The sequence below is a fragment of the Hippocampus bargibanti genome, linkage group LG18 (genome assembly GCF_051943395.1).
Source record: "Hippocampus bargibanti isolate YZ-2025 linkage group LG18, ASM5194339v1, whole genome shotgun sequence".
NCBI classification, from domain to species: Eukaryota; Metazoa; Chordata; class Actinopteri; order Syngnathiformes; family Syngnathidae; genus Hippocampus; species Hippocampus bargibanti.
Window position 1 is genome coordinate 4,380,009 of NC_142751.1, and position 25,519 is coordinate 4,405,527.

Here is a 25,519-nt window from a genome sequence, read left to right on the forward strand (position 1 = left end):
GACAGCGGAATCCCTATTAGCATGTGTGAAAATATTAACACCCCCCCGCGGCTTCTCAAGTGTCCTTCAAGATCGACTTTTACACTCAGCGACGGTGAATTTGATCAACATGATTTGCATACCCAACAAAGTGTCTTATCTGCCGCCCTCATTTCAAGTTCATATAACTCCAAACCCATGTAATTTAGGAAGGAACTCTTTTTTTCTGATGAAATTAGAGACTCTAAAGTTTCTTATGCTGCATTGAATGCTTATGTAGTCCTAAAACTCTATATTCTGTGGGTCTTCGAGTGACAGTGACAAAAACCCTGGCACTGGAGTGGACACATTTGTGCACATCGTCTGCCAGTGAATGAGTTCATGAATAACTAGTTTTCAAATCTAAAGTCAAGAATAATTACTTATTGTGGTTTACATACGACAATTTGAAATTTTAGTTGGGACTTTAACAAGCATTATAGCACTTGACATGCTAGTGTTGCTTTCGCGGGCCGAATAAAAAGTTGTGGTGGGCCGGATTTGGCCCACGGGCCTATACTTTGACACCTGTGAGCTACGCCTTGACATATGGTGCATTTCGGACACGCTGTAAAGCCGTTAATCAAACCTGAGGCCAAAAGAAATTCAATTCCATATGGACAACAAAGACAATGTGCAGATTATCGGTACAAAGTTTCATTTCTTGTGCCAGTTAACGGGCAACCTTTCCAAAGCACAGGTGCAGATGGGCCGCCAGACCCTCCAGAGGATTGAAGGGCTTGGCACACTTACTGCTCCAAGTAACCCGCTGTGCTTTGTGAGGATTCCCCCCCCCCCCCCCCGCCACAACCTCCATGCTCTCCTTGGAGTTCCACCAACAACAAATATCGTGAAATTTCACACCGGAAAACACGGAAAATAGCAACGGCCGGAAAATATAGCAAAAAAACAATCTGCCGTCGTTGCCGATGATTTTTGTTGTCGGATATCATGAAGGCAAATGGTTAACATATGTAAAGTGCAGATGGTTGGAGAATCTCCAAAGGGATCAAGGGTCAGACTGTGCAGTGTGATGAGAGTCTGCTATCCTGCCGGGCTTTTTAAATCAAGTACCTCCCCCGCCCCCCCACCACCCCTACAAACCCCCCCGTTTCCAATCCCCAAAGTACCATTCACTTCTCCATTTTATATTCCTGAAAATCCACGAAAACACACACACACACACACACACACACACACATCAACACAGTACGCATCTCCTGTACAGAGTACACTAATTTATTCCAAGCTAGCCAAAAGCTCACGCGCATGTGTGCGTGCACGATGAATCACATTAAAATTCCCTAATTAAATGATGATTTACACAAGATTAAAATGTTACGGTGGTTTAAAAGCATTTTTTAGAAAGCGGCAATCTCGCCCCTATTGTAATACACAAACACACACACACACACACACACACACACGAACTGGCAACTAATCCCACCATACGCACACCCGCACACAGGCAGACAAAGTGAAGTCAGGAGTTAATCTGTCGCACTCGTGCACGTGCGCACACACTCAGCAGTGTTAAGGAAGGCGTGGCAGCGCATATGAAAGAGCAAACAGATGTTTCTAGTGCAGGTACCGTGCACGTGTGTGTGTGTTCCCGTAATCTTATAAAAGTGGGCCTCCACTCTTGTATTCCAATAGTGAATTGGAATCAGAATCATCTTTATTACCAAGTATGTCGAACACACAAGGAATTTGTCTCCGGTAGAACACGCTGCACTAGTATCATCAGAAGAAAAATTGCAAAGAGGTACGATAGATTTCTATTTGGGTGACTGTTTAGAGAGTTAATGACGACAGGGGGGAAGCAACTGTTTAAATGTCTGCTGGATTTGGTGCACATGGATTGGTAGCGGCTGCCTGAGAGGAGTCGTCGGAAAAGGTGGTGGGCCAGGTGTTGAGGGTCCAGTAGGATTTTCCGCACCTTTGTTTCGATTCTTGCAGTGACACACCCATTGTTTTTGACGGGTAGACGGCGAGTGTTTCAAATAGTATTGAAGATGATTGTGGTCATTGGGGAAGGGGGGGTTGAAACTAAGGAGTTTTCTTCCCCCTCCACCAATTGACTTTTAGTGAAAATAAAGCTCGTATTGCGCAATGTTTTACACATTCGAATAATCAGTGCTGTATTTATTTCTTTTTGTGGCAAGGAGCCCATCTGCTAAGCCGGCGGTGACCTCCTAACTCTGCTTTTTCTTCTGTCCCACAACATCTGCCATGATCCCCCCCCCCCACACACACACACACACCCCCGACTGTGTGTGACTAACAGCACTGTATGAAGTCAACTCGCGTACGCGCGCTGGCCAGATGGGATTGTGGCTGTTGATTGTCATGGAGATGAGGGCAAGGATCATTAACACACACACACCAGGGTCACATATCATTTCACAAGGCTCCTCATAGACATGTTTTTTTCTTTTTGTCGGAATTTTTACGATTTCTTCATTTTCCTCCACGAAAGTGTTCAATGTGCAGATTGCTGTTCTCACACCAGAGCGCCACATTGCGGTCCAGTGAGTTTATAGACTTAAGTAAAATACGGTATTCATATTTGAGACAAAGACTATAACAGTGCACATACGTCCACATTCTTCTGTTTTTCCCTTCAAGGGGTCGCCACAGCCAATCAGTGTCCTCCATCTTTAGAGGTTTGATTGGCATGTTTGTTTTGGCCCAGCTTTGACGTCGGATGCCCTTCCTGGCACAAGCGTCCGTCTTTATCCGGGCTTGGGATCGCCACAATAAGACACTGGCTTGTGTCCCCTTGTGGCTCCAGAACAAGCAACTCCATGAACTTCATAAAGATGAAGATGCTCGATAAAATGACGGCAAACAAACTCACACGCACACATTTTCAACAAAAAAATGTCAATATATAATATAATATATTATTGGGCCAATTGGGCCAACGAAAATGCCACCAAGTCACAATGATTGTCTGAATGAAAGCCCTCAACTCACCTCAACATTGCTGGCTGACATAAAGGGTGCCAAAAAATAATGGCAAATGACTATTCTGGTCAATGTGACACTCTTCAACTCACATCAACAAAGTTTCTTGGCACCAAGATGCTCCAGTATATGGCTTCATGGCACTAAGATATGGAAATCAACCTCCTCAACTTCATTCAAGTTTGGAAATGGGCCTTTCCACATATGTTAGTCTGCATACATCCAAATGACAAAAAAATAAAAATATCACAAAACACCAAAGCTGTAAAAGTAAAAGCGGGAAGTAGCATTGCATATTTTGCATTTTCATTATACTCCAACATGGCTTTCAAAACCACCACGGGGTCCCTGATCCCATTCAAGGGTTGTCATTAAACAGCAGCTATCTCCCATTGCGCAAGATCGTATGAACCAAAAGACTGGAGAATGGAAAAAAAATGATCAAAAGGACGCTCCAATGGGCGATAAAAAACACGTTGACGTCTTTGAACGCCATCTTCGGTCACATCTTTCACTTGGAGCTCAAATTTACTCTAGGTCTTTATGCAGTTCAGTCAAAGCTGGGTTTTCAACCATAATCCATTCCAGAAAGCTGTTCTCATATCATCAATTTCTGTTTTTTTGTCGTGATTGAACAATACGAAGTTGCCATATCCACACCGATCGATTCTTCATTTCTATGAATGATCGAGTTTGGACCGCCCGTCATCGAAAATAATCAGGCCCCCGCAATTTGAGCGCCACGTCATCGCGCAAGTGGCGCTGTCGCCTCCCGTCGATGACGCACTTTGATGGCGGCGCTCCGGGCAGCAAATTAACATCACGAGCAGACGTGGCAACGCGGCTGCCGGCGATCCTCCGCCGCGCACACGTGACCGCGCCCGCTCAAGCCGTTGTGACATTCGTCTCGAGTTGACTTCCTGGGAAAACAATTGGAGACATGGAAGTTTTCCGGGTCGCTGCCGATGTTCTTGTTTTAAGCGCAGTGGCCGCTTTGCCAGGGGGTCACGCTCGCTGTCAGGCTCGCTGTGACGTGCGCCCGACGCTAATGAGGACTGACGGGATCAGGATGATTGACGCGCTGATGTCATGGCGGCTCGTTCGAATCTCCGGGGTGGTTAAAATAAATAAATAAATAAATAAATAAATAAATAAATAAATAAATAAATAAAGACAAAAATAAAGACAAAAATAAATACATAGATAAATAAATACATAAATAAACACAAATAAATAAACACAAAAATAAATAGACACAAATAAATAATCACAAATAAAAACACAGAATGAATAAATACATAAGTAAACCAATGAATAAATAAATGTGTAATAGAAAATATGCAATAAATAAACAAAAAAATGTATAAATAAATAGACATACAATAAATACATACATAATTAAAAAACAAGTAAATACACATAAATAAACAAATAAATGTGTAAGAAACAAATATGCACTAAAAATGAATAAATAAAGACACAAATAAATCTAAAAATAAATAAACATATTTTCCTCTCGGCTTTTCCCTTCAAGCGGTCGCCACAATCAATCAATGAATCAATCAATACTGCTGTTTCAACGCTAATTTCAAAGACGCAAGAGGTAGGGCACGGTGACGTCATCGTAAAAGGTCAACTTTGGAATGGATGCCTTTCAAATGTTCAATGCGCGTAAGAGACAAGTGTCTTTGATTGCAGCCGCCATTTTGTTTTCATTAGAAGGTAGATCCATTTGAAAAAAAAAAATCCCTCGGAAGAGAAACTCAAAATGGGACTTTACTGTATTGACTCCAGGCTATCGGATGGGCAACGAGTCCCGCACGGCTATTTTTTATTTTTATTTTTTTTATTGAGCCTTGGAGTAACTCGTGTTTACAGCTTCCAAAATTGCCTTTAAAGCGGCAATAAAACGGCCCCGGGAGCCATTTTGCGAGCATTTCTCACAAACACGCTTCGTTCTTGTTCAAGAAGTTGCCGATGACCTTTGAACTTTGACCATCAGTCTCTCTTAGCTTATTTATTAATGATTTTATTCAGAAAATGTTATTTTACAAGGCAATTCATTGATTTTAAGAGTACCATAGTATGTTTTATTTTTACTTTCAGTGACATGTGTTTGCCATTAAAATGGCCGAAAAGGGGGCCTCCGCATAAGGAGGGGGTGGTATTGGGTGGGGGGCACACCACACAAGCATGCGTATTGAGATGAAGCACTGCTTCTCAAGTTAACTCATTCGTGCTTGGGTGCCAATAAAGCGCTGGTCAGACCTCTGGAAATGTTTTTTTTTTTTCACAAGGAGGCAGCATTTACGTTTTTTCCATTTTCGCGCTTTGTTCCAGCTTCAGCTGTTGTTAAAGCGCTTGATCAGTGTCTGAAATAACGTCTGCCCGGACACCCAGGGCGTACAACTTACAAAACGTCTCCGCCCCGGTGGTCAAATCAAACCTATGCTTTATTTAATAAAGCAAACGTTTGAACGAAGATTTTGAAAACGGAATACATTTTTCCGGTTTTGAAATCTTTGTTCGTTTTGGAAATTTCAGAATTCTGATTCGTTTGTCAATTTGCATACTCGACACGGCAGCCAAGCAGAAGCCTGCTTCCTGCTTACGGACTTTCCCGAGCGTAATAGCAGATGCCAGCGTGATGTCATTTGTTGTGATCACGTGATCGGCTGCTAACTTCCAGTAGGCAGAAAGCCAAGCAAACAACAGTTGTCAGCGAGTGTGATCGTTGTTTTGTAAGCTTATGCCTTTCATTTTCAGTTTTGATGAATAAAAGTCTTCACGTTTTAGTACGATGGTGATATCCTGTGTGGTTGTTGGCTGAACGAACCATTTTGTGAAAGGATCCGGGTTAAAATTTCACAGAATACTGATCACTAAAGGAAGACAACAAACCGGTTGGTTTGGCAATTTGCATACTTGGCACGGCAGCCAATCAGAAGCCTGCTTCGTGCTTCCGACTTTCCCGAGCGTTATGAGGTCATGGATTTGCATATCAATTTCCAAAGTAGAAGTACAGAACCTCAGCCCCGGAAGAAAGATTCAAAAGAAGCTAAAACATTTATGACGCTACAAAACGTAAACGTACATTATCCCGTGACTGTGAAGTGTCCTTGAGAGTTTTGAAAGGCGCTTAGAAATGAATGTATCATTATTAAAAGCATCGTGGAAAGAGGAGTTCACGTGGCTTGTAGCAGACGACGCAACACAAACATTGAATTGTGCAACATGACGAACAGTGTGCGGACAAACAACAACTGGAGCAAAATCATCAGCAAGGGATATTACAATAAATTAAGTGATGGAGCCTTTGTGATAGGCACATCCTTAATAAAAAATCCTTAATACAGTGAGACCTCAACATACAAACACCTTAACTTACAAACTTTTGGTCTTACAAACGTCAAATTTATGAAAATTAAACCTTATAATAAGCACTATTTTCATAATACACACCCACCACGGCTGGCGGACTGATCTTCGGCGGAAGCACACGACCGAACAGCACCAACACTCCTTATGGAAGGTGACTCTCCTTCCATAAGCCATCAACGACCATCAAAAGGGTAAATAAAACTTTATTTTCCAGCAGTTTATTTCTTTAATTACAGTCCTCATGCAATTCCCTTTGACCTTCGACCTCCAACGACATTCCATTAAGCCATAAATGACCATCACAAATGTAAATAAAGTGACTTTATGATACAATGCAGTGTTTTTCTTTCATTGCAATACAATAGCACATTTATTATACATAGAATAAGGTATGTTGTGTGTAGTTTTAAGGCTTATTTAGTTGAAAAGTAGATTTTATGGAACCCAGGGAACGGATTATTCCCCTTTTTAATGGTTTCCTATGGGAATTTTTTTTTTGAGATACACACTTTTCGCCTTACACACTCTGTCTGGGAACCAATTAAGTTCGTAAGTTAAGGTCTCACTGTACTTTGAAACAATGTTTTTTTTCCGATTAGTCGTCTTATTGTCTTTCAAGTTGTGAAAAATGGGGCAGGCAACTTTATGGCCGGGCAGGCAACTTTTCAGAGTTGCCCGCCCTGGTGCCCGGTAACTTTTTGTCCTGAGTTTCAGACACTGGCTTTATCAATCAAAATTCCATTGTATTTTGGACAGCTGCCCTCATTTCAAGCTCATATAACTCCAGACCCATATGACTTAGGAATTAACTTTTTTTGTCTGACGTAAAAAGAGAGCCTACCATTTCTAACACAGTTTTGAATGTTTATGTCATCCTAAAACTCAATATTCTGTAGGTCCTGCAATTCGAATGAGAATGACAAAAACCCTGGCACTGGAGTGGACAACTTTTTGCACATCGTCTGCCAGTCAATTAGTTCAAGTTTTATGTTGGTTTGTGGGGTATTTTCTATCACCCAAAAGTACATCCGAGCGCAAGTTGCATAGCGGGGAAGGTTTTCAATCCGACAATAGCGCGCGGGCAAGTGACGGGTGCGGGAAACACCGACAAAAAGGGACACTGTGGGCTCCGCATGGCTAATCTTTCTAAGTGGCGATAAATCCAAAGCGTCGGATGACCGCTCATGGTGGGGGATGAACCTTGGCTCTCTCGCATGACGCCAACGCTTGCCAAATGAATATTTATGAGGCGAGAGCGCTTGTTGAGATTGGTCTCGTCGGGTAGCGGCGCAAGTCAAACTTGGAAGGGGGTTGACGGTTTTGGGATTGGAGCCAAACGACGGTGGCCCATGTGTCATTCGGCGACCTCGGAGATGGATTGCGCTGTCATCAGCTCCATTTTTTTATTTGTTTTTTTGATGTATTATTTTTTGTTGTGGTCAAGCCCGGATGACCTTGACATGCAAGTCGCTGTGACACAAGAAATCTGAGATCCACCAATGCGGCTAACGCTAGTTTCTTGAGATCCCGCGAACCGAGTGACCATAAACTCGACTCAACTAGCTTCAAGTGAACAGTTGGGATGAAAAAGGAGAATCAAAAACCTGTATTACGCAAGTCCCATTTTGAGCTTTGCCGTCAAAGTAAACATAAAACCAAGAGAATCACAGAATTATACTATGCAATCAATCCCTTGCTTTTCATGGTTAATGGGGACCAGGACCAGTCAAAAATCAGCCAACTAGGGTTTGGCAAACCACACCCAAGCCCCACCCCCTATACCGCCTCCGCCCCCACCAATCTCCCCGAATAATTTCTGTGCAATTTTTTGTGAGTACCAGCAAGATTAAAATATGTAAATAGTATTTATATTTACATGTTTAAGACAATGACTCTCAGTAGAAACCCCAAAAGACATGCTTTCTTCGTTTGGGAACAGAAAACAAAATTACTTCCGCCTGGGGTGGGCCAAAACATTCAATAAAAGCCTGTCGCGCTACTAATGAGAGGGAATTAAAGGTGAGGGAAGATGCGGCGCTTCACCGCCAGGCAATGCAGGTTTTCGCTTCATGAATAATGAATGAGCATCAGAGCCATGTTAAATCTCGACAGCTGAGAGCGCAAAGCGCAAATGAAAACGTTAATGCTTTGCTAAATTATTTTCCGACGGAACTGTACTCACAAGCCCCGCCCCCATCCTCCATTCATTGAGCCGTAAGAATAACAAAGTTACTTGAGGTTCATTTGAAGATATACATGCACGTATATGTCATAAATGTGCCATTTTCAGTCAACCGCCACCCACCACACAATCTGCCGAATCTTTTACGGATGTTTGAAACTCGGACTCCCCGACATGGGGGGGGGGCATGGAATTTACTAACTTTCATTTGCTTTCGCGGGCCGAATAAAATGTGGCGGGCCACATTTAGCCCCCTGGGCCTTAACTCTGACACCTGTGATGTAAAGGATTGGCCAACGAGCTGAATAGAAAGTGGGTAAACTAGCTAGCTCGATCACTAACTAATAATAATAATAAATAATACATTTTATTTCAAGCGCCTTTCAAAACACCCAAGGACACTTTACAATAAAAACAATAAAACCAAGCACATAACAATAAAACCATAAGTAAAATGATACATAATAAAATAGCAGATAGAACTATACACTGAAAGCAATTTTAAACAAGTGGGTTTTGAGGTGAGCCTTGAAAATAAGGAGGGAGTCAATATTGCGGATGTTGGGTGGAAGAGAATTCCAGAGTTTGGGAGCAGAGCGGCTGAAAGCTCTGCATCCCATCGTGGTGAGACGGGCAGAGGGCACATAGAGGTGAAGGGAGGATGAAAATCTGAGGGACCGAGAGGGAACAGAGATTTCTACAAGTCTAATTTGCTTTCACGGGCCGAGTAAAATAATGTGGTGGGGCAGATTTGGTCCCTTTGTCTCACTATTTTTTTTCATTTTAGTTGATCACTGACTAACATGTTCATAATCACACTCGAATTAAAATCATAAGGTGGTAAATGACTCGTCTGTCCACATAGCAGAGTGAAGGACTGAATTAAACCCAACTGAGCATCAGCTACGATGTCATATCGACCATTTATCTCTTTCTCGCTCAGTCTTGGGGCGCTGATTACAGTCACGCTCTTTTTCATTTGGCCGGCAATCAACCTCCCGCACCTCGGCAGGCCCCGCACTTCATTTGTTACGGCGGCGGCTCACATGCCGTGTCTCTCTTCCAAAGCCACACACGACGAGTGAATCGACAGGTAGCGAGATGACGACAACAAAAAAAGAAAATGAAGGCCACTTTTGGGACGCGGGACAAGCAAGGGCTGCAACCAAGTGTGAAACGGACCGAGAGGCGATTTGTTGACGCCTTCAAAGGGGATCGCTTTCTGGCAGCCAAGACTCAAAAGCGGATGAACGAACTCGTGCGTGAATGGATACGCCCGCTGGGTTCATAATAAAAATTGTAAAAAAGGGAAACCTGGACAGGTCTCCCCCGAATGCTGGGAGGTGTGGCCATTGCTCCGTATTGGGGCCACCGGTCCTCTCACCCCAAGGCAGAGTTATGTTGCCATGTCGTCATCATTTGAACTGAACGCTCAATTTGCTAACATGGCAACATGACTGGCATCAAATCATTTCACGCGCACACGAGTGGTCCTTTTGCCTATTTTGAAAGCAGAAAGGTGGCACAAATAACTCCGCATGGGGGCGATGGCTGCATAGGAGAGCGTTAGGTGATCGGCGTCCCTGCAAAACTCATTCATCCATGTCAAATAAATACAAAAGGAAACAAGTAAATGAATAAATATTAAAATAAACAAGTCAATAAAGAAATTATATGAATAAATAAAATAAATAAATAAATAAATAAATAAATAAATAAATACAAAAAGAAACAAGTAAATACAAAAATGAACAAGTCAATAAAGAAATTATATAAATAAATAAATAAATAAATACCAAAATAAACAAGCCAATAAACTAGATAAATATATATAAATGAATACATATAAATGTATAAAATGTAGATATACAAATATAAATATATCAACATATAAAAATATTAAAATATATAAATTCATGTATATAAAATATAAATGAATACAGGCAACATCCGACTTACGACCGTTCCGACCATATGGTCGGAAGTCAAAATGGTCGGAAGTCGAAAGCCATTCAAAATGTTGAATAGACTCGGAGGCTAAATGACACGCAACCCCCTCGGTGCCATCACACGGTTGATTGCTGTGCGAGAGTGAGATGCTGGCTGCCAGGCCAAAATTGCATTGTAGGCCTGTAGCGAATTATTTTTTTTAAATAGGGTCTGGAGGTCATGGTCGTAAGTATGGGTGGTTGTAAGTCGAGCTGGTCATAAGATGGATGTTACATGTATGTGTAATTATAAATAAATAAATAAATAATTTCCCCATTGTGGGACGAAAAAAGGTTTTCTGATTCTGATAAAGAGAAAAATATAAAAATATAGAAAGAAAGAAAGAAAGAAAAAAAGATACATATAAAGATATAAAAATAGATATAAAAATATAAAGATATATATAAATATTTAAAAAAAAATCTATCTACATATATAAAAATATAAAGATATAAAAATATAGAAATATAAATATATGAAAATAAATTAAGAGATAGATTAACAATTAAATAAACAAATAAATATGTATATACAAAAAAAATAAAAAAATAAATGAATAAGTGAATGAATGAATGCCTGTTGCAATCATGCTAATGAGAAATGAAATCGCACAAATTAAATGTCTAAATCGAACCCATACACATAAATGCAGTCAGACTAGAACATGCACACATACGCACACACACAATGCAGCGATAAGATCCTTGTGCAGTGTGCGCGCGTGTAGCCCCCGACCAGCAATTAACTTATTCGAAGTACTTGCGCATCATTAATTGACAGCAGCAGACTCTCCAAGTGACACCCTCATCCATTTGTCGACTAGCCGATATGATTAAGAACGGGCACGGCGTGATGGATGAGCTTCGTCTGCGGAATCAACAATGGCCACGAGATGCACCGTCACAACGTCCATTTCCATTTAACGTCCTTCTTTCCGAACTATCAATCCCATGATGACGACGAAAGGCAGAGTCGGTTTAAAAGCGGTTTTCAGCGTAGCATTCCGGTGGGATGACAGTGACGGCATCAAATTGGAGTGAGTCATCAAGAAAAGCCTCAGGTTGGATTTCCATCGCTAGCAAAACTTTTACTTCGAATCACAGACATTTTGTTTTCTTTTTAGCTGACATTAACGACACCCCGACATCATGTGGTGCCCAGAGGTCGAATCTTGCACAGTTAGCTTTTGATTTTTTTTTTTTCCTTCTTCATGACATCAATCCCCAGACAATTATGGCGCAGGTGCACTCGGGCACGTCAACAAGCGACGAACAATGGTTGACGTCACAACGCAGGCTCCATGCATTGATTTAAGGAGATCGCAGTCATTATGGAAAGAGAGAAAGAGCGCAGACTGGGGGCGGGGGCTGGGGGGTTATACATGAAAACTCTCAACCTGCATCATTCTCATTACAATTCCAAACCTGAGCCTCTTCTCTCCCCCAAAAAAACAGAAGCGTACTGCAAGTTCAATTGAAAATCTAAAAGACGACAACTATCAACAATATCTCCTGCAAATCCCGAGCATCACGTGTCACAACGTACTTATCGTGTTGATAACTGTTGATTTTTAATCTATGAAAAACAAAAACTCAGCACTTGAAGCCAGTTTCCGGTAAGGGTTTAATGACAGCTGGGGGGGTGAAAAGCGAGGAGGGGGGATGTACAATTTAACTCATTCACTGCCATTACCGAATGTATTCAGGATTTGAAAATATGACGTAGAGCGCCATTCCTCAATTTGTTCGGGGTTTGTTTTTTTTCATGCTTGGATGCCGATAAAGCGCTGGCCATGGCCTCCTTCTACAAGGAGGCAGCATGTTCCTTTTTCCCATGTTAGCGCTTTGTTCCTGCATGCTTTGGCTGTTCTTAAAGCGCAATATAAACCAATATGTCCTGGATTGCATTGTATTGCGGGTTGAGTGAACGCTGGCGCGTGTGGCTGCCGCTGCTCACCCACAGAGAAAAATATCCTGTGACTGTAAAGTGTCCTTGAGAGTTTTGAAAGGTGCTTATAAATGAAATATATTATTATTAGATTATTTTGGAAAGCCACCCTCATTTTAAGCTCAGGTAACTCCAGGCTAATATCATTTAGGAATTAACTTTTTCTGATGAAAGAAGAAAGTCCAAGGTTTCTAACGCTGTATTGAATTTTGATGTAGTCCTAAAACTCAATATTCAGAATTGACATATGACAATATGACAAAACCCCTGGCTCTGGAGTGTACATATTTTTCCACATCGTCTGGCAGTCAATGAGTTAAAGAATCACAGAGAGCTTCCCAAAAACAATTCTGGGGAAAAATGTGAGGAAGAAAAGTGAGTTATTTTTTTTTCCTGAATCAAAGTTGAATGTGGTGAATGGGGTCTAAAAATAGCCTCAAATGAGATGACGCTGCAACCACTGCAGAATCCAATCAAAGCCTTCAGGAAATGTGCACGAGAATGTACTTCAAATCAGACAAACATTGAATCCTTAATGGAAAACAGGTGAAGACAAAAAAGTGGGAGGTTCGGGGAGATACCAGGGGTGGGGGGACAGTCCACTTATGATTGGAAAATTGCCAGCGCGGAAATGCTGGAAGAATTTCCATTTGCTGTGGAGCACTCAGTCTCGCGCATACAGTACCCTTATTTCTTACGCATGCAGCCCCCCCCTCCTTTCAGCCCCCCACTCACCGAGTGCAGAGTTGTGAGCGGCTAATAAACAGCAAAGCAACAGCAGGTTGGCTCCTCTCGTCTTTCTCAGCATCTCGCAAACATCTCGGTAAGATCCAAGCAAAACCAGTTCCATGGTGTCCCGAGCCAGTCCGGATCAGAACAGCGGGAGGGGGGTAAGGGTGACGGGGGGGGGGGCATCCACCTCAAATTCCGCAATCTCGAAAATCCTCAACGGGGGATTTAATGTGCCAAAAGGGGGAAAAATAAGCCCTTCGTCTATACCTGAAAATTAAACCATTGGACTGGATTCGGCTGCCCCCCCCCACCCCGAAAAAAGCAAATTGCAATCCCGAGCAGGTGTGCGTGGAGCCGGTGAAATTTCCTTTCGGTTGAAAAAAAAAGCGATAAGTTCCAGCAAACTATGACAGCCGAGTCTCCATGCCTCCCCCAGAGGCGGTGGGCTCCCACTTCCGTCGCGGGGGAGAGAAATAAAAACAGGGGTGTGGGGGTTCAAATCCACGGTGCCTACCCGGAGGTCCGCTCCGTCTGCCGGGTAGGACGGATGGAGAAGGCGTCAAGTGGAGTGAGGGAGTCGAACACCCGCTCGCTTTCTCTCTCGCTCGCTCTGATTGCCAAAGAGGGGGAAGGGGGTGTTGGGGAGTTAATGCGAGGCGGGGCGGGCGGGCGGGGATGTCGAGAGAGCGAGAACCGACATGCAGCCATTGATCCACCGTGGGTGGAGGTAAAGCCCGGAGTTGAATCAGAGAGCCAAGCCGGCGAGAGTCGCGCAAACTGGAAGCCCGAGCGCAGGGGGGGGGGGGGGGGGGGGGGGGGGGGATTGGCTTCACTCTCCTGCCCTCTTTGGTCATAGCGGGAATGTCAAAACACTTTTTCAAAGCAACCATCCATTTTCCGTACCGCTTCTTCCTCATTAGTTCTTCCTCATACAACGGTCACTCTCACACTCACACCTAGGGACAATTTGGAGTGGTCAAACTGCCTGCCATGCATGTTTTTGGAGTGTGGGAGGAAACCGGAGGACCCGGAGAAAACCCACGCGGGTCCGGGGAGAACATGCAAACTATACACAGGGAGGCCGGACAGGGACGCGAACTGGCGAACTCTGCACTGCGAAGCCGGTGTGCTAACCACTCGACTACCGGGCCGCCAATTAAACAATTAAAATTAGAATAATCCGTTCCCAGGACCCCATAATACATAATTTTCTACTTTATAATATTCTAAGCCTTAACCTTAACTCGACACAAAACATTGTGTGTGTGTGTGTGTATATATATATATATATATATATATATATATATATATATATATATATATAAGTATAAAAGTTTGTAAGCCAAGGGGTTCGTAAACCGAGGTATCACTGTAACAAAATTCTTACGCTTTATTGAATGTGTATGTCGTCCTAAAATTCAATATTCTGTGGGTCCTGCAATTCAAGTGACAATGACAAAAACTCCGGCACTGGAGTGGATGCAGTTTTGCACATCGTCTGGCTGTCAAAGAATTACAAGGTGGGGTGTCAGTTTCGGCTACTATTTCTGTATCAAAGATGTGACGTATTATTGGATGCACACATGGTAAATCGTAGGCTGGTTTGAATAAAATAGGGCCGCTCAAAAATGGATGACAGGCCACAAATGGCCCACCAGCTGTAGCTTTTACACCACCGTGAAGCTTTTGAAATGTGTTTGGCTCCAGACGATTTTATTTTGTGTGATCACAATTCCACAAAACACTTTTTTTGTCTCCTCCTGTGTTCTTGTGAAATTGTGTGTGCACCATTTTTTAGTTTTGGTGGCGTGCCACCATCTTTTTTGTCATGTAAAATGGCCGCCTCGGACCAAATAAAAGCGTGTGGAAAGATGTTCAGGCCATCATATTGAGATAATGTCAGCGCGTCTGTGCGGCTCACCCTTTATCTAACGTTACCCACGTTGCAGGATTTCTTTATCCAGGCAAGACGATGCCTTTGGGATAAAAGGATTTTCCATCGTCAGACGCAAAAAGAAAGACCGCCCCGAGGACTTGTAAACCGCAACCGCCGTCAACGTTTCGCTTTGTCTGCCGCCGGGTTAACGTTGCAAATGAGAAACGCTCCTGATGTGATTTACCTGAGGTTCAATAGAAAGAAACAAATCCAAAGCCTTGCAGAAAGAAATGTAGCCGAAAGCTCAGGGGGTGAAGGGGGGGGGGGGGGGGGTATAAATTCTCAACAATGTGTGTAAAAAAACCAAACAAACAATAATTCCATTTGATTTCATTTTATCGTCACTCCCTTTCCATTCGATATACTCTTGGATGTATGCAAATATCAAGATGGCTGACTGAGATACGGCAACGTTGCCATGACACACAACGGTTTTGGTTCATTCGCGTCAGGCACGTTTTCATCTTGGAACGGATATTAATGTCTAAGGGGAAATTAAACAGGTGCGTTGCATGTGTGTGTTGTGTGTGCGTGTGTTGAAGTCATTCATGTGAGTGTCTGAGGTGGCGGCGGCGTTTGGGAAGGGGAAATAACATTTCTTCCTCTGCAACATGAAACACACCAGACAACAAATAGGTCTTTTATGAAGCACGCCCACATTTCAAGCTCATATAACTCCAGACGCATATCATTTAGGAATTAACTCTTTTTCTGATGAAAAAAGAGAGTCTAAGGTTTCTTACGCTGAATTCAATATTTATGTAGTCCGAAAACTCCATATTCTGTGAGTCCCGGAATTCAAGTGACAATGACAAAAACCCTGGCACTGGAGTGAACAATTTTTTTGCACATCGTCTAGCAGTGAAGGAGTTAAATGATCATCTTTTGTTGTCTGCCGCTTAGCGATGCTATGCAAATAATTCACGAGACAGAAGCAAATTGACCCCCGCGGGGCAAACGAGAGGATCAAGGAAGAAGAAGAGAAGAAAAACGATGCCGTTGCAGCATCGCGAGGAACGTGTTACGCAACGTGCTAATATGCAAACATTGCAAAATACATGAAAGTACGTCAAATAAAACATCAAACTAGAGCGTCCATGTGGATAGCATCAGAAGCACCGAGGATCTGATTTTCAGTCCGGCCCGCCATTAATGCTACGGCAATGTTAAGGGGCGCCTCACCTCGCCTCGACCCCCCCCCCAACCGCTCGACCCCCTCGTCGGTATTCCACTAACAGCGGCAGAGAGCGCTGCCAGCCTCTATCGATCAGACGTTTAGCTGAATGTTCTCATCGAACAGCCCGGTTGCTGCGGATCAGACGCACGTGGCCGGACTGAAAAGTAGCTAGCTAGCGTGCTCACGCTACAAACGCCGACGCGGGTGAGGAAAGAGAGAAGATGCAGAGGGAAATAAAAAAGGGCTGAGCAAACACAAAATGATTAGCAGACAATCGGTAAATAGTCCTCCACATTGGTTGTAGCTCATTGAATAACTGTTGTTTTTGTTTATGAATTTTCATAGCGCTTTGTTAGCAAAGCGCAGTTCAATTGTATGCATCGATTGATTTTTTTTTTGGGGGGGGGGGGCATATTTCCATCTATATCTCTTGTTCATGGCGAGGGTTATATTCCAAAAATCTATGATGAGTTAAATCGGTGGACTAGTCATTATTATTATTATTATTATTATTTTACAATTTTGTATGCAAAGACATGCAATGTGGAAATACACAAAACAAAATCTCAAAAGCACAAAAAAATATATATACAGTGATACCTCGGTTTACGAACCCCTTGGCTTATGAACTTTTGTTCGTAAGCCAAGTATGAACATTTTACCTTGGCGAACAAACTATTTTTCGGGATAAACACGGAGCGCCACAATGAGTGATGTGTCATTCGCGAACGAGCCCGTTCTCCTAACAAGAAATGGCAGCCGACTGTTTTTGTCCTCTATTCCCCGCCCCCAGTCTACGGTTAAAGCCACGTGATTGGTCAAGAACGCAGCAGTGAGGGGGTAAGGGGTTTACAGACAGAAAAAGAGTGAGGCCGTTCTCCAAAAAAGAACATGGCAGCCGACTGTTTTTGTCCTCTATTCCCTGCCCCCAGTTTCGGTTAAAGCCACGTGATTGGTCAAGAACGCAGCAGTGAGGGGAGGTGGTTGAAACATTTAAGCAAACAGTTTAAACAACAACAAGAGACAGGCAGATGACAGTGAGAGAGTTTCAACTTTGATAGTTCAAAGGCAGAGTGTAGACTGCAAGGTTAAAATATTCCTATCAATCAGGCTCCACAAATAACCCGCACAAGCCATCTGTACACTTGATGCAAAACGCTATCAACCCAGCTAACCAGAACATAATTGATGATGAACTGGGTAAAATTATCGCAGAGAAACCACCGACAAGGGGTCATTCTTCAAGATGGTGAACAAAGAAGGCTATGTTCCTTATCAAGTGTTTAACGCTGAGGAAACCGGCCACTCCATTCCATCAAGCCATAAACGACCATCACAAAGGTAAATAAAATGACTTTATTATACAGTACAGTTTATTTCTTTATTTGTAATACCATAGCACATTTATTATACATAAAACAAGGTATATTTTGTGTAGTTTTAAGACTTAGAAAATTAGAAAGTAGAAAATTATGTTTTATGGGGACCTGGGAATGGATTATTGTCATTTTAATGGTTTCCAATGGGAAATTAATTTTGGGATACACACTTTTCGCCTTACACACTCTGTCTGGGAACCAATTAAGTTCGTAAGCCAAGGTATCACTGTATATGAAAAAAAAAACACAAGTCACAAGGAACTATTTAAAAAAAAGCTTCAGAGAGGTCTAGAAAACAATATTTGCGGCACAACGGTGAGCGATTTCAATAATCCGACAGAGACCTGGCAGCTCAACAGGTATGCACGCCGAAGGGAAACGCTCAGCACTCCAACTGCAGCTAATACACGTTCTCAACAAACAAAACAGGACGGTGATGAGGCGCACAGTGCGTTGGCATGAATTGACACTCCTTTGCAGAACGGGATGGACTGTTAACAATTTAAAAAATGGACTGTTAAAATAAATAAATGAATAAATACAAAATATGTCGTGAAAGACGAATCGCGCTTCAGCCAGCATTATCTGATAGGTGAGGGAAGTGTTTTGATTTTCCAACTTGATCATAAAGGACAACCGACGTCTCCGGACAAGTTGTGTCCATAATTTGTAAAATGGCATCAAATGACTTCTACTGAGCATATTTTACAAACATTCCACCGCATATAGCTATATTTTACGTTTTAAGACTCGCGCTGAATATTCAGGAAGTCTTGTTTTGGAGTTGGTGACGAGTCCGTACGTGACGTCACTGAACGAACGCCCCTGATGGAAAAAAAGACATATTGTAGCAGTCCTTCCATCACGTCAATGTATTTTGCTGTACTTGTTTGGTCTGAAAACCTCGTGTTGCACCAAAAAGCCGCCAGAAGAGGGCGACCAAGCTCCATCGAAGGGATTTATCAGCCTGTGGAAACGGGCTGACTAATTCCCTACACGGCTTTGTCGCCATTTTCTGCCTCCCTTGGGTGCGACACTTCCCACCCCTGATGCCTCAAAATGACACGGAATAAATTCTTTCATCGATTGCAAACATGTTTGCTTTCTTCTTCAGAACTATTTGAATCATATTCATAACTGGATGTGTAACAAGAAAGCATATTCTCCCAATCTGAAGCCATTGTTTTGATTCTCCAGCAATGCAAGACGTCTTGGCGTGACGTCACGAACTGGGGGCGGGACTTTCTGAAAATGCCCAATTCGTAGCTCAATTTTTTGCAGATTTTGGACACTTTAAGTCATTTTTATTGGTGTTTTGCATTTGAATAAAAATATCATACCGGGTGTTTTGGGTATTTTAGATGCTGTAAAACGTTTTTCTGATGTCAGTTAGGAAACAAAAAAGTGACGTCGGTTGTCCTTTAAAGTACATATGATATTACGCAATCACAACGACGCCGAAGAAGCGATGACAATATGGGGGTTGTGGGACCGGCGGACTGTTCGGTGGAGCGTATTAATCAGTAGCGGAGAGTCGGCAGGCGCAGTGATGGAGAGCCAGCTAATAGACAAGCTCCCTTTGGCGCGTGATGCTTTTGCGCGGTTGCGCGTGACCCCCAGGTCAAATCTATAATGGAAGATCCTCTCCCTCCATCTCACTGCTTTTGCCCTTTTCCTCTGCGACCGATCCGATGCACCGGCCCGCCTTTCTTTTCCCGTGCGCGTCACATATGGTGGTGCCGGGGAAGCAAGGATTTTTGTTTCCGGGACACTTTTTGGTTTTGTAACTGACATCAGAAAAACGTTTTATAGCCGCTAAAATACCCAAAACACACAGTATGATACGTATTTTTATTCAAATGCAAAACACCAATAAAAATGACTTAAAGTGTCCAAAATCTAAAAAAAAAAATGAGCTGCAATTATGGACACGACTTGTCCGGAGACGTCGGTTGTCCTTTAAATTTGACACCTTTTGGTGTACAATTTGTAAAGGTCGCACTAATGAAGTTTTTTCATTTCTTGAAAAAGGCAATAAAATAGTCCATCGTCAAAAAAAGGTCAAAAGTAACAAACAAATCTCGTTTTCACACCTAAATGACCAAAAGTCTTAGTTTGCGGTTCCCAAAACATCATTGGTGCATAAGCTCGAACCTGCGAGCGGATGTCAAATTAATGTGACGGAACTCTAGAGAGAGAGAGAGAGAGAGAGAGAGAGAGAGAGAGAGAGAGAGAGAGAGAGAGAGAGAGAGAGAGAGAGAGAGAGAGAGAGAGAGAGAGAGAGAGAGAGAGAGAGAGAGAGAGAGAGAGAGAGAGAGAGAGAGAGACAGAGACAGAGAGCATGGCAGCTTTTTGAAGCCGTTTGAAGCGGAGATCCAATTAGTTTCCCTCCACTGGAGTTCCGTTGGACTCTTTACTCATTGCCGAGCTCTCCCCACCATCCCTCTCGCGTGAAACAAACAAAACGATCTCCGAATTAATTAGCGAAGCCCTTTATAGCCTCGTATGTGTGGGGGGGCATCGGGGCAACATGCTAACGATGAAATATCGCTGGCGTCAGGCTCGATCACGAACCTCCCAAATTATCTTCCAGGAGACTCCCGCTCCCCCGCAAAAAAAAAAAAAGAAAAAGAAAAAATGCTAAGGAATGCGGCAAATGTTAACACGGGAGATTTTGGCTTGAGCCAGCGATCGATAGCGGAACTTGCGTTTCCATTTTAACAAGTCTCAGTGTCTCCGATTTGTTGTTATTTTGGTAAATGAGCAAAATGTGGAACAGGAATGAAATATTGTGCAGTGAAGTCCACCTTTTGTTCCGATTACATCATTCGGTGCTTTTGATGGGCGGCCATCGTGAATATCGCAAGGTCGGACTTGAGCTTCGCTGGCTTTTTGCGCTCCTTCTCCAAAACTCAATCCTGGCGACATTTATAGTCATGGCCAACGGGCAATTTCGACCTTTTTTTATCAGGGCTTTCTTTTTAATATATTTTTTGATGGCCTTCCAAGTTAATCTTTCCTATCGATTATGAATTGCGTGGCGTATGCACGGACGCTATGAAATTCGGATGTGCACGGGTGGGCATTCGTAAACCACAAATTGAAAGTTCCACATTGCGTGAGGATGTGGCTGGCATTGCCATGTCGCCTTCTGTTAGCCCCCCCGTATGTTATTTAATTTGTATTTGTCTTTATTGAATTTATATTATGTATTTATTTAATTTGTATTTATGTCTTTATTTAATTTATTTATGTATGTTATTTAATTTGTATTTGTCTTTATTGAATTTATATTATGTATTTATTTAATTTGTATTTATGTCTTTGTTTAATTTATATTATGTATTTATTTAATTTGTATTTATGTCTTTATTTAATTTATATTATGTATTAATTTAATTTGTATTTATGTATTTATTTAATTTGTGTTTATGTATTTATTCAATTAGTATTTATTCAGTTTGTGCTTATTTATATAGTGTTTGTTTTGTATTTATTTATTGTGTTTATTTATTCATTCTGTTTTTATGTTGTGTTTATTTAATTAGTATTTATGCATTTATTTACTTTGTATTCATGTTTTTATTTAATTGTAATGTATTTATGTCTTTATTTAAAAAATAATTGTGTATTTATTTGATTAGTATTTACGAATTTATTTAATTTGTGTCTATGTATTCATTTAATTAGTATTTATTTACTTTGTGCTTATTTCTTTAGTGTTTGTTTTGTATGTATTTATTGTGTTTATTTATTTATTCTTCTTTACCTTTTGGCTTTTCTGTTTTTATTTATTTAATTAGTATTTATGTACTTATTTAATTTGTATTTATGTCTTTATTTAATTTGCATGTATGTATTTAATTAGTATTTATTAATTTAATTTGTGTTTATGGATGTATTTAATTAGTATTTATTTACTTTGTGCTTATTTATTTAGTGTTTGTTTTGTATTTATTCATTGCGTTTATTTATTCTCATCTCATCTCATTTTCCGTAGCGCTTATTCCTCATTAGGGTCGCGGGGGTTGCTGGAGCCTATCTCAGCTGTCTTCGGGCACGAGGCGGGGGACACCCTGAATTGGTTGCCAGCCAATCGCAGGGCACACAAAGACATACAACAGTCACTCTCACACTCACACCTAGGGACAATTTGGAATGGTCAATCTGCCTGCCATGCATGTTTTTGGAGTGTGGGAGGAAACCGGAGGACCCGGAGAAAACCCACGCGGGTCCGGGGAGAACATGCAAACTCCACACAGGGAGGCCGGACCGGGACGCGAACCGGCGACCTCTGCACTGTGAAGCCGGTGTGCTAACCACTCGACTACCAGGCCGCCCGCGTTTATTTATTGTTTTTTTTTTAAATTTATTTCGTATTTATGTCTTTATTTAATTAAAATTTATGTATTTGAACGCTGGTGCAGTGTGGCTGCCCCTTCTCACCCGCAGAAAAATATCCTGTGACTGTAAAGTGTCCTTGAGAGTTTTGACAGGCGCTTATAAATAAAATGTATTATTATTATTATTATTATTATTATTATTATTGTGTGTTTGTATTTCGGTATTTATTTAATTTGTATGTATTTGATTTGTATTTATTTAGTCGTTGATTTATTTATTCTGTGTTGAGTTAATTTGTAGTTATTTATTCTGTGTTTATTTATTTAATTAGTATTTATTTAATTATCATTTATTTGTTTTGTGTTTATGTGATTTGTATTTATTATGCAGTGACGTGTTTAAAGGACAACCGACGTCACTTTTTTGTTTTTTAACTGACACCAGAAATACGTTTTATAGCATCTAAAATACCCAAAACAGCAGTATGATATTTATAGTCAAAGGCAAAACACCAATAAAAATGACTTAAAGTGTCCAAAATCTGCAAAAAAATGAGCTGCGAATTGGTCATTTTCAGAAAGTCCCGCCCCCATTTTGTGACGTCACGCCAAGACGTCTTGCATTGCTGGCGAATCAAAACAATGGCTTCAGATTCGGAGAATATGCTTTCTTGTTACACATCCAGTTATGAATATGATTCAAATAGTTCTGAAGAGCAAAGCATACATGTTTGCAATCGATTAAAGAATGTATTTGGGCCATTTTGAGGCAACATTGGGGGAAAATCTCTCACAAAAAAAAAGAGGCACAAAATGGCGACATCCTGTGGCCACCTCCGTTTCCACAGGCTGATAAATTCTTAAATGGCGCTTGGACGCCCTCTTCTGGCCTTCTGGCGGCTTTTGGGTTCAACACGAGGTCCCCAGACCAAACAAGTACAGCAAAATACATTGACGTGATGGAAGGACAATGCGACAATGCGTCCTTTTCACGGTCAGCAGGCGGTCCTTTTCTGACGTCACGTGAGGACTCGTCAGCAACTCAAAAACAAGACTTCCTGAATGTTCAGCGCGAGTTTTAAAACGTAAACTATAGCTACATGCGGTGGAATCTTTGTAAAATACGCTCAGTAGAAGTCATTTGAAGTGATTTTACAAATTATGGACACAACTTGTCCGGGGACGTCGGTTGTCCTTTAATGATCTTGCAAAACTGACATACGACTCAAGCCAGCATAGTTGCCACTTAAAAGGAGGAAATACATAGGAGTCGTCGTTGCATTTGGGGGCAAAGTTAGAGCAGCCATCTTGATGGGGACGTATGATGGAAAATTGTTTTTTTAATGGCTTGCACGCAAATAGTCGGTTTTCAGAGTGCCCGCTCGAGTGTTAAATTAAACAAGCAAGGCAATCTTGTGCGATCTGCCTCTTCCTAACGAGCTGTCCTGCCTCACTCCTGCAAGCTAATTTGCCCCAAATCAACATGGCGCCATCTCTCCTTCCAATCATTTGCTCTGTTGAGATGACGGCTGCCATTTTGTTTCGGAATTTCTCCAACCTTTTTTTTTCACAGCTGCCACTCAACCAAAAAAAGGAATCCGCGGATCAAAAACTGCCAAACTTTATTCTTCATGGAAAATGATCGAAATCTTGGAACAAGACAACCGTCTCAAACAGCGACGAGTCATCGCCGCTGCGGGAATTTCCACGACTGTGAGTGTTATTGATCGCCCACACGTAACAAGAATAAAAGAAATGAGCTACGCTGCCGATCGCCGAGCAGATATAAAGACAAAGCAAATTGATATCTGCTATAAAAAAAAAACGTGTCAAAATGAGTCTTAAAAAAATCCAAACAATAAAAGGATTGAGTGTGAGCCTCAATCCCATCCACATTTGGAATTTCAATCAGGCCCGCTTCAATTTCTCAGATAAACGACGTTCTAATCCCAAGCAACAAATGATAGTATGATAGTGTTGTTGATCTCGCAAAGTAAAAGGAGTCTGAAATTCTCCCCGGAGTGTAAACACGGCTGTCGTTGGGAGTCATCTGTCTTCCACACATGGTCAACCATCCATTTGGAGTGTGCATGAGTGTGTGTCTGTGTGTGTGTTTTTGAGTGTTGTGTGTGTGTGTGAGTGTGTTTGTGTGTCTCGCATTGTGGATGAGCTCCACAACAGAATGACTCTGCAAAGTGCAGTCGTTTACAACTCCAGGTTCCCAGTAAATCGGCGGCTCAGCGGCGTTACGGTCGAAATATGTCCACAAGATGAGAACTAAGACGGGCTGCCATTACAGACTAACATTACTTTTTTTTTTTTTGATTGGATTGGATTCGCCTTTATTGGTCTGGTAATGTAGAAATTGACATTTCACAGCAGTAAAGTGATGATAGGAAGAGGAAAGGAAGAAGTAGAAAAACAAAATAAAGGAGCTGCTATAAAGGCAGCCACTCTCGCGGCCGTCATCTTAAAGTCAAAACAACAACAAAAAAAACTAAACAACAAAGAATGTGACACAACACAAAAGACACAGTATTCAATCTTGAGCACTTTCTGTGCCCTTTGTTGCATGAAGAAGTTCAAGACGAAAGAGGAGATGATAAAAGCCTCCTTTTCACCAGTGGATCAGGAACGTCATGGTGAAATGTACGTGTCGGCTACAAGCTAAAAATTGAAAGTGAACATCAAGCTGTAGCATCCATTGACGAAAACAGATTGCCTCACATCTCCTGCTCCATGTAAATCCGCTTCAATTCCAAGTCGCGGCAGTTCCACTTATGCATTAACGCTTCTTTCTTCTCATGGCGGGCTCCTCAAGCCATGCATCCATCCATCCAGCCGCAGACTGTCCAACAACACTGACCTGTTCACCCCATAGCTATTCCTCCCAATCAAAAACGGTGCTGGCACATCCGCGCTGCCGAAAAGGCAGCATCCAAAAATGCTGAAAAAAACAACCCGTATGCCGTGTCGTCACATGACGCACAACAACTCAAAGTGACAAAAGAAAACACATCAACAACAAACAAAAAGCAAGGCTGGTGAGAGCACTCGCTGACGGCTACCTACTCGGGCCATCTTGCGCTTCTTTTTTCCACACTTACTTATTCATTTCACCGCTACATATGATTGACCGTCTTGCTCTTTCCAGTGCGGGCTCAACCGACACTTTGAAGGTCAAAACGGAGCAGCTTAAGCGGTCGCCAGCAAGGTCGCGCATTCTTGGGTCAGGGTTGTCCATTACAGTGTCACAAAGTTCTGCAAGTGGCCCGCTGACCCTGAGAATTCTGCTGCCTCAGAGATAGCGGCCCTGAAATTAACAACTCGCCAAGCGTTTCTTCCATCGCATTCACTCGACTGCTTCCTCTTCTTCAAAATAAAAGATTAAAAGAACACAATTATAGGTAGGGGAGGAGACATTGTTGCACTAGTTTAGAAGTGGGGTATTACCGTATTTATTCG

General features: G+C 42.0%; 1 protein-coding gene across 5 annotated transcripts in view; it reads right to left on the reverse strand.

The window, feature by feature from the left end:
* Positions 1-13,807, reverse strand: part of dcc (DCC netrin 1 receptor) — a 100,282-nt gene extending 86,475 nt beyond the window's left edge. For all 5 annotated transcript variants that reach the window (XM_089020781.1, XM_089020780.1, XM_089020779.1 and 2 more), the window contains exon 1: positions 13,223-13,807. In XM_089020781.1, coding sequence (XP_088876907.1) covers positions 13,223-13,337 — 115 coding nt within the window. In that variant the 5' untranslated portion in view covers positions 13,338-13,807. The remainder of the gene's footprint in view (positions 1-13,222) is intronic.
* Between the last annotated feature and the right edge of the window lie 11,712 nt (positions 13,808-25,519).